Here is a 9,674-nt window from a genome sequence, read left to right on the forward strand (position 1 = left end):
ACTCTAATGTTCATTTTCCCCCTTTTAGCAGGCACTTACTCAAAGAGAGGAATGCTGTTGCTGTCCAAATCAGGATTTCTGGAGCACTCATGGTTAAATATATTGTTTCCAGATCTTCAGGGGCTCCAAGACACAACAATGATGGGTGCAATACAGGAACCTGGACAGAACAGAAATCTTATGGTGAAGTTACTCTCACAGAAGCAAATCAGAGACATTAAATCTGCGGCAAAACCTCCATTTAGTCCTCTCCTATAGACCCCAGTTGAAGGCCGTTTCCCTCACCATGTAACAGCTAATACCCTCTGGTAGCATTTACCCTACCCGCTGTGGCTTTGGCTTGTTCCTGTCACGTGACACCTTTATGGCCTCCAGTCTCTTTAGCAGCTCAGTAGGAGCAACTTAGTTCTCCTCTCTTTCATCTTCAGAGACAAGAGCTCAGCAAGAAACATGAGATTGAGTGGGTTTTTACGTTTTTCAAAGGCTAACACACACACACACACACACACGGAACTGTACATGGATCCCATTTCCACAGATCTGGTCAGGACCCTCCCTGCTGACAGCGAGGCAGAAAAATTGTACTCAGGGTTCTTTCTCCAGCGTGAAGCAAAGTTAAGCCCATTGACTCAGGACCTCGGGATCTGGGCCATTGACTCCAATGGAGCTAGGGTGATTTACTCCACCTGCCGTCTGGCCCATTGAATTCAATGGGCAACCCTGATTTGCACCAGCTGATACTTTGCCCCATTTACACTACTGGAGCGAGGTCTGATTCCTACCTGCTGGGGTCTGACCCCAAAAAATCAGACGGAACTATTCATGGGAATTGTGGTGTGATAGGTAATGACATCTGGCTCATGAGTTTCTGGGTACTTTGGGAGAGGTGTGGGACAGTTCCTGAAAAAGGGTAACATTTCCACACAGTTAGTGCCTGTGCGGTTTCAGTCACAGCTGCACCGTTTGATTCAAACCCCTGCTTGTGGCTTGTTGTGTCTCTTTTACACAGATTTCTTTTTGCACCAGTTTTGTCTCAGAGTCAAGATAAAACTGCTCACTGGATTTTGTAAAGGCCCCTTGTCAGGTTCCACTCTGAACTCTGGGGTACAGATGTGGGGACCAGCATGAAAGACCCCCTAAGCTCATATTCCACCAGCTTAAATTAAAAACTTCCCCAAAGCACAAATTCCTTTCCTTGTCCTTGGACAGTATTGCTGCCACTACCAAGTGATTTAAACAAACATTCCGGGAGGGACCATCTGGAGCCCTATCCCCCCCCAAAATATCCCCCCAAGTCCCTTCACCCCCTTTCCTGGGGAGGCTTGAGAATAATATACCAACCAGTTGGAGAACACTTCAATCTCTCTGGTGTTATGAATTATACCTAATTGGTCACGCACACAAACTGCTGCGAATTATACCTCACAGGTCACGCACACAAACTGTTACAAATTATATCTGATAGGTCATGCACAAGAACTGCTGCGAATTATACCCAAGAGGTCACACACAGTTCGAGTCTAGGTTGAGGCACACGAGCAAAGTCCACAACCGCATAGTTCCCAAAGATACTAAGTTTATTAAGCTTGAGCATGGTGCCCCCCTGCTAATCAGGAGGGGACCCCGAATGCTGGTTATACAGAGATTATATACCTTTTAGCAAAGCATGTTGCCCTCGTGCATCGGAAACCTTAGCCAATAGACAAACCCTTCCCTTATCTACCACCTATCCCTGCTAAGTGCATCCCCCGTGCTAAACCATTACTTCAACTACACAACATGGTCCTAAAGCAATGCACCAGTAGCCTTTCTTATCAGGATGGGAGGCTCACATCAAGGCCAGGAGGCACGGAGTTAGGAACAGACAAAGAACAGAAACCGGGAGTCGAGACAGGCTGGAAACAAGGGCCGGGGGCGGGGGGGTTCACAGGAATGCAGTATCTAAGGAACACTCCTCCTGGTGCATGATGTGCTTGCTTTTAGACAATGGTGGGCCCCAAACCAAAATGAAGTCACATATGCACATACTTCAGAGTAACAGCCGTGTTAGTCTGTATTCGCAAAAAGAAAAGGAGTACTTGTGGCACCTTAGAGACTAATCAATTTATTTGAGCATAAGCTTTCGTGAGCTACAGCTCACTTCATCGGATGCATTCAGTGGAAAATACAGTGAGGAGATTTATATACACACAGAACATGAAACCATGGTGTTATCATACACACTGTAAGGAGAGTGATCACTCAAGACGAGCCATTACCAGCAGGAGGGGGGGAGGAGAAAACCCCCTTTTGTAGTGATAATCAAGGTGGGCCATTTCCAGCAGTTAACAGGAACTTCTGAGGAACAGTGGGGGGCGGAGGGTGGGGAAATAAACATGGGGAAATAGTTTACTTTGTTTTTCTTTTTGTGAAATTTTAGTTTGTACTGACTTCACTAGTGCTTTTCATGTAGCCTGTTGTAAAACTAGGCAAATATCTAGATGACTTGACATACCCCTGGAAGACCTCTGCATAACCCCAGGAAAAAAGAAAAGGAGTACTTGTGGCACCTTAGAGACTAACCATTTTTTTGAGCATAAGCTTTCGTGAGCTACAGCTCACTTCATCGGATGCATACTGTGGAAAACGCAGTGAGGATGTTTTTATACACACAGATCATGAAAAAACGGGTGTTCATCACTACAAAAGGTTTTCTCTCCTCCCATCCTACTCTCCTGCTGGTAATAGCCCATCCAAAGTGATCACTCTCCTCACAATGTCTATGATAATCAAGGTGGGCCATTTCCAGCACAAATCCAGGTTTTTCTACCCCCTCCCCGCCCCACAAACCCACTCTTCTGTTGGTAATAGCTTATCTAAAGTGATCACTCTCCTTACAATGTGTATGATAATCAAGGTGGGCCATTTCCAGCACAAATCCAGGGTTTAACAAGAACATCTGAGGAACAGTGGGGGGGGGGAGGAATAATAAACAAGGGGAAATAGGTTACTTTTTATAATGAATCAACCCTTCCCAGTCTCTATTCAAGCCTAAGTTAATTGTATCTAATTTGCAAATTAATTCCAATTCAGCAGTCTCTCGTTGGAGTCTGTTTTCGAAGTTTTTTAGTTGAAGGATAGTCACTTTGAGATCAGAAATCGAGTGACCAGAGAGATTGAAGTGTTCTCTGACTGGTTTATGAATGTTATAATTCTTGACATCTGATTTGTGTCCATTTATTCTTTTACATAGAGACTGTCCAGTTTGCCCAATGTACATGGCAGAGGGGACATTGCTGGCACATGATGGCATATATCACATTGGTAGATGTGCAGGTGAACGAGCCTCTGATAGTGTGGCTGATGTTATTAGGCCCTGTGATGGTGTCCCCTGAATAGATATGTGGGCACAGTTGGCAATGGGCTTTGTTGCAAGGATAGGTTCCTGGGTTAGTGGTTCTGTTGTGTGGTATGTGGTTGCTGGTGAGTATTTGCTTCAGGTTAGGGGGCTGTCTGTAGGGAAGGACTGGTCTGTTTCCCAAGATTTGTAAGAGTGTTGGGTCGTCCTTCAGGATAGGTTGTAGATCCCTGATGATGCGTTGGAGAGGTTTTAGTTGGGGGCTGAAGGTGACGGCTAGTGGCTTTCTGTTATTTTCTTTGTTGGGCCTGTCCTGTAGTAGGTGACTTCTGGGAACTCTTCTGGCTCTATCAATCTGTTTCTTCACTTCCACAGGTGGGTATTGTAGTTGTAAGAATGCTTGATAGAGATCTTGTAGGTGTTTGTCTCTGTCTGAGGGGTTGGAGAAAATGCGGTTGTATCGCAGAGCTTGGCTGTAGACAATGGATCAGTGTGGTGTGGTCAGGGTGAAAGCTGGAGGCAAGTAGGTAGGAATAGCGGTCAGTAGGTTTCCGGTATAGAGTGGTGTTTATGTGACCATCGTTTATTAGCACTGTAGTGTCCAGGAAGTGGATCTCTTGTGTGGACTGGACCAGGCTGAGGTTGATGGTGAGATGGAAATTTTTGAAATCATGGTGGAATTCCTCAAGGGCTTCTTTTCCATGGATCCAGATGATGAAGATGTCATCAATATAGCGCAAGTAGAGTAGGGGTGTTATGGGACGAGAGCTGAGGAAGCGTTGTTCTAAGTCAGCCATAAAAATGTTGGCATACTGTGGGGCCATGCGGGTACCCATAGCAGTGCCGCTGATAAAGGCCCTTTATCCAATTATAAAAATAATTCTTCCTCCTGTTTTGTTTATGAAAAGAAAGTGTATGCTGTAAAAGAGCCCTCTCTGTGACTTCCCCCTCTTCCTTCTCCTCTTTATGACAGGAGAGTCGCGAAAGAGATGCCATCCAGGGGAGAGTTGGATTTAAAATAAAACACAACGTAAAATGTAATTCCCAGAACTGTCAGGCGCCCCCCTTGTAGACATAATAAATCATGCAAGTAATTTTGACAAAGCAGCTAGAAAACATAAGAATGGTCTGGCTCAGTATGGCCAATGGTCCATCTAGCCCAGTGTCCTCTCTTCCAACAATGGCCAGTACCAGGTGCTTCAGAAGGAATGACCAGAACAGGACAAGTATTGAGTGATCCCTCCCGTGTTGTCCAGTCCCAGCTTCTGGAAGTCAGAGAGGATTAGGGACATCAAGAGCATGGGGCTGCATCCCTGACCATCTTGGCTACTGGCTGTTGATGGACCTCTCTTCCATGAGCCATTCAGATATTTCTCTAGATGGGGGGAGGCTTATTTTCACATGGAATTTCTCACTTTTCTCTAAAGGAATCATCAGCTGTTGGTTTGGTGCAGGAGTCATTGAGAGAAATTATCCAGCCCCCTGTTATGCAGGAAGTCAAACTGCATGTGCATAATGCTTCCTTTTGACCTTGAAAATCTGCTATACTCTGTGTTACTTGTCTCCAGAAGAGACTTATTTTAAAGATTGGATTGTTCCTACAAGCCATTCCTTAGTTACAGGAGTCTGGGGAAAGTGTTTCTTTGCTTCCTAATGAAAAAAAAATCTTCTCATTAGAATTCGCCATTTAAAACCTGCTTAGTGTAAATTACTGTGAGTATTAGTGGTTATAACTCTGCCATAGCCAGTCCCAAACCCGGCTGGAATAGCAGGAGAGTTGGCATCAGGCTGGCAGCCAGCCAGCCATAAAACTTTGCCAAATAAATCCATGATATGAGTCCTCTATAAGACTTATATGTAGGCTTGGAAAGATTAGATTTTTAGCAGTAAAAGTAAAAAAAATGTGGATTTCACCATAAGCCACACAAACCCAGTACAACTACTTCCCTTGATAATCCTTTGCCTATCTGTAAATATCAGTTAAGAAAAATGCTGCTTGAGAACTTATTTGGAGTTTGAATTATAGCTATTTACTTTGCATTTGACATACGAATTGGCAACATCATGTTTTAATGGTCACATGGCTTTAACTTTTTGGATCTCTGAGTCTTCTGTCATTAAGTAACTGTGTAAATCGCCCAAGTTCTGTGATGAGTGAGGGGCATTAGGAGGAGGAGCACTGTGGGTACGTCTAGCCTCAGCTGACATCAGGGCTCCATGGTTCTGGGTGCTGCCCAGACACAGATAGAGACAAAAAGAAAGAGGAGTAGTTGTGGCACCTTAGAGACTAACAAATTTATTTGAGCATAAGCTTTTGTGGACTGAAACCCACTTCATCGGATGCATGCAGTGGAAAATACAGTAGGAAGATATATATATATACACAGAGAACATGAAAAAATGGGTGTTGCCATACCCATTATGACGACAGTGATCAGTTAAGGTGAGCTATTATCAGCAGGATTAAAAAAAACCTTTTGTAGTGATAATCAGGATGGCCCATTTCCAACAGTTGACAAGAAGGTGTGAGTAATAGTAGGGGGGAAATAAACATGGGGAAATAGTTTTACTTTGTGTAATGACCCATCCACTCCCAGTCTTTATTCAAGCCAAATTTAATGGTGTCCAGTTTTCAAATTAATTCCAGTTCAGCAGTTTCTCTTTGGGGTCATAGAGACAGACCCTGCTGAGTTTAAACATTTGGGCTGGGATTTAAGAGCCCGAGGAAGGAAGGCCTCCATTGAATCACAGGTATTTATGGATGCATGTATCCATTTGTTTTGGTGGGTGGCATTTTCAAGAGGGGTGTGTGTGTGTGTGTGTGTGTGTATGTACACATTCTGTAATGTATCAGCGAGATGCTGACAGGGAGGACAGCACCTGTGTGTCTGAGCTGTGGCCCAGCGCTGCATCCCTCACTGGGGGGCGAATGCTGGGTCATGGGGACGATCTCTCTGGTCCCTCTTCCATGCAGAGCCCTGAAGGTGAAGGGAGAGGGAGGGTTTTTGTACAGCTCTGCTGTGATGGCCTGTGTCACTGTGCCCGCTGCAGGGCGCAAGAATACACCGCTGTGTCTGCCAGCTCCAGGGCTGTGATGTTCAGAGCTGTGGAGCTGCCATCAGCCTGGGAAGAAAACCTCTCCTGGGCGAAGTCTGCGGTATCACTGACGGAGCTGACTTCCTTCGTCCCTCTCCGCAGGATGTACTGCGGGGCGCGGTTCGGATACTGACGGTACCAGTCGAGATAGACACCAGCAGTGTAGCTGGTTTCATAAGAACAGCTGAGGGTCACGGAGCCGCCTTCAGCTCCAGAACATCTGGGGTTCCCTGGGCTGGAGCGAGTCACGGTCACCCACCACAGCACCTGCAACAAGACATAAAATGTACTAGTTGTATGCAGTCCGAGCGCTCACTACGATAACCTTGGACTGGTAGATTGAGAGAGAGGAGAAGGGGGACAGAAAGAGAGACTGCAAAGAGAGGGAGAGAGAGATGGGAATAGGGAGGCTCTGTGTGTGTGTGTGTGTATGTGTGTGTGTGTGTGTGTACAGAGAGAGAGAGAGATTCGGGAGCAATGGGACAAACTCTATGACCAACTACCTGGATATAGAGTGAAAACAAAAAGGCCGAACATCACACGTTTGCTCATAGTTTTAAGCAAAGTGGCTCCGATTTCAATGCCGTACTGAACCCTTCAGCCCTGAAGAGACAGCGTCCTGCCTCAGTGTGATAGACTACGCCCAATTTCTTCAGACACTGGCCTAATAAGGGGCGTATGTGGAACTCAGAGCCCTTCCTAGCCCACAAGAAACGAAGCGTGGTTGGTTTCCGTTCTGAACGGCGTCCTTGCCTTCCTTCAGACCTTCTTTAGCTGTGTCTTGGATTTGCTGGGAAGCGCGACTCTCTTTGCAAGCGGTTACATGAAGTAGGAAGTACAGTGACTGGCTGTACATAGAGTAAATTACATGTCGGAGAAATCTAGGAACCCCCACTTCCCAAAGACCAATTTCTCAAGAATTCTTGTTTACTGGTGCACAGTGAGGAGGGAGTTCCACGGATTTTTTCCCCAATAGGAATCGCGCCTCTAGCTTTGGTGCCTCCGAAAATCCCCGCTTCCACAAACATCACATTTAAATATCCAAGTTGAATCACTCGCCAAAGACCCCCTCCCCTCCGAGGATAAATTACATCCGAGTGAGCACACGGAGCTCACTTCAGGGAAAGTCTGGGCTTAATGCACAAAGGCTTCAAAGGATTCCCTGAATATCCGAAGAACAAACGCGGAGTCCTGTGGCACCTTAAAGACTAACATAGAAGCTTATACCCAAATAATTTGTTAGTCTTTAAGATGCCGCCGGACTCCGCGTTGTTTTTGCTGAAACAGACTAACACGGCGTGTCCCTTTGAAACCTGAATATCCCAGTATTTGAAGCTTTTGCAGGAATTCCCGTTCTGAGAGTCCTCTAGCTTACTGAGAACCTGCCACCAGCCCTCCAGATGTAATCTTTTAGGGTTGTTACAGACAGTGGGATCTGTATTCAACTGTGCCTGGGCAGAGAGGGGGACAGAGAGACTGGGTGGTAGTGGGAAATAATAGAGCAACCTTGCCGTTCATTGAAATGGAAAGGACTTCAGTCTCGCTGAGAAAAATGTTCCATTTTCATCTGTTTTGAGCTTTTGTTTCTCTGAATTGGGCTGTGCTGGATTCGACTGGGTTGGGTTTCTCTGGGTTTGTGTTATGGGGTGTATGTGTGTGTGTTTGGTTGGTTGGAATGAACCGGGTTTCGTTGTTTTGTATTCGGTTGGTTCGGGCAGGTAATCACGCGAGCTGGGTTTGGGGTTGAATTTCATTGAGTTCGGTTGCGCTGCTTTGGGTTGGGTTTGACTGGATCGTGTTGGGATCGGTTCAGCGGGATATGGGGTTCAGGCAGGTTGGATTGATTGAGGGTTGGCTTGGACTAAACTGGGCTTTACAGGCGGATTCGGTTTCATGGGGGCGGGGTGTGTGAATGCACGGCCACGCGCCTTGCCGCCTGTCGGTTCCAGGTGTATTGACAGAGTTCCCTTCTCTAGAAGGGCCAGGCTTGTTCCGATAAACTTGTTCCCTGATATATGTCATAACACGGGAGGGGAGCTCCTGAGTATATGAAATTATGGTAGTGACAAAATATTATTGAAAGTTAAACTGACTTGGTACTCTTGTTCTAGCACTTGGCATTTATGGTTTACAGTCTTTTCGGTAAGAAATGTATTTTAAGCCAGATAATCTTCACTAATAGTAAAAAATCAGAGGAATATACAGTAGGGCAAAGTGAAGGAACTAAAGTGTGTTAGAGAAGATTAACAGAATATCAGGAAAAAAACCAGTTGCTTTTAAGGAACAGATTAGACAAACACCTGTCCGGGATGATCCAAGTACATTTGGTCCTGCTTCATCACAGGGGGCTGGACCAGATGCCTCTCCATGCCCCTTCCAGCCCTGTGTTTATGATTCTATCATGTTGCCATAAACAACCCCCAGCTGACTTCTTGTACGAGTGGAGATGCAGTTCTCCCCCACTGTGGGTCTCAGAACACAGTAATACACAGCGCTCTCCTGGTGAGAAACAGCCTCAATCTTGAAGGGAACCGTCTTATTACCCATGTACAAAGATGCTGAGAATTTTCCCTGGACAAGCGTCTGATCCGGAGCATCAGACTTCGTTTTAGTCAGTATATGCTGGGGAGGCTGGTTCGGATACTGCCGGTACCAAAACAGATACGGGCTTGAGTCACTGGTGGTGAAATTACAGTGTAAAGTTACACTTTGTCCCTCTGAGCTTCTCACTTCGGGAGGAGACTGGTCCACGGAGTCACTTTGTGCAAGACCTGTGGCGGGAAAGAGAGACTTTAAATATCTCTGTATGTACGGCTGGAACTTTTAAACTCAGTGGGACTTGGATCCCTCACTCCCTTATGCTCCTGTGAAAAGTTCAGCTGGTGTCGTATAGGTCTGAATCACTCCTCAAAAACATCTCTCTCTATTCCCAGCACACTGATGACTTGGTTTGTGATGCTAACCTGGCTGTCTCTTTGCAAAAGAAAACAAAATTCCTCCTACGATTTCTTTGTTCAGAGACCTTTATTTTTGTCTTTGCAAATGCCTTTACTTCAAACGAAAGTTCTTACTCTCACCTGACTGTGGAAGCAGAAGCCAGAGCTGTATAGCCACGAACAAGAGCATTTTGCAGATTCAGGTGACCCTTGTGTTGTTACTACGATCTGCAGCTAGGTAGAGAATATCTCCTCCTCCTCTGCGTTTCTGAGAATGACCATTCATGTCCTAAAGATGAAACCTG

The 9,674-nt window shown here is 45.7% G+C and overlaps 1 gene segment (V, D, J or C); it reads right to left on the reverse strand.

Annotated features, from left to right (window-relative positions):
• Window positions 1-8,617: 8,617 nt before the first annotated feature.
• Window positions 8,618-9,674, reverse strand: LOC119563648. The segment is given in 2 exon segments: window positions 8,618-9,204; window positions 9,511-9,674. Coding segments are annotated over 2 exon segments (432 nt in total).

This window comes from Chelonia mydas, chromosome 13, assembly GCF_015237465.2.
Source record: "Chelonia mydas isolate rCheMyd1 chromosome 13, rCheMyd1.pri.v2, whole genome shotgun sequence".
NCBI lineage: Eukaryota > Metazoa > Chordata > Testudines > Cheloniidae > Chelonia > Chelonia mydas.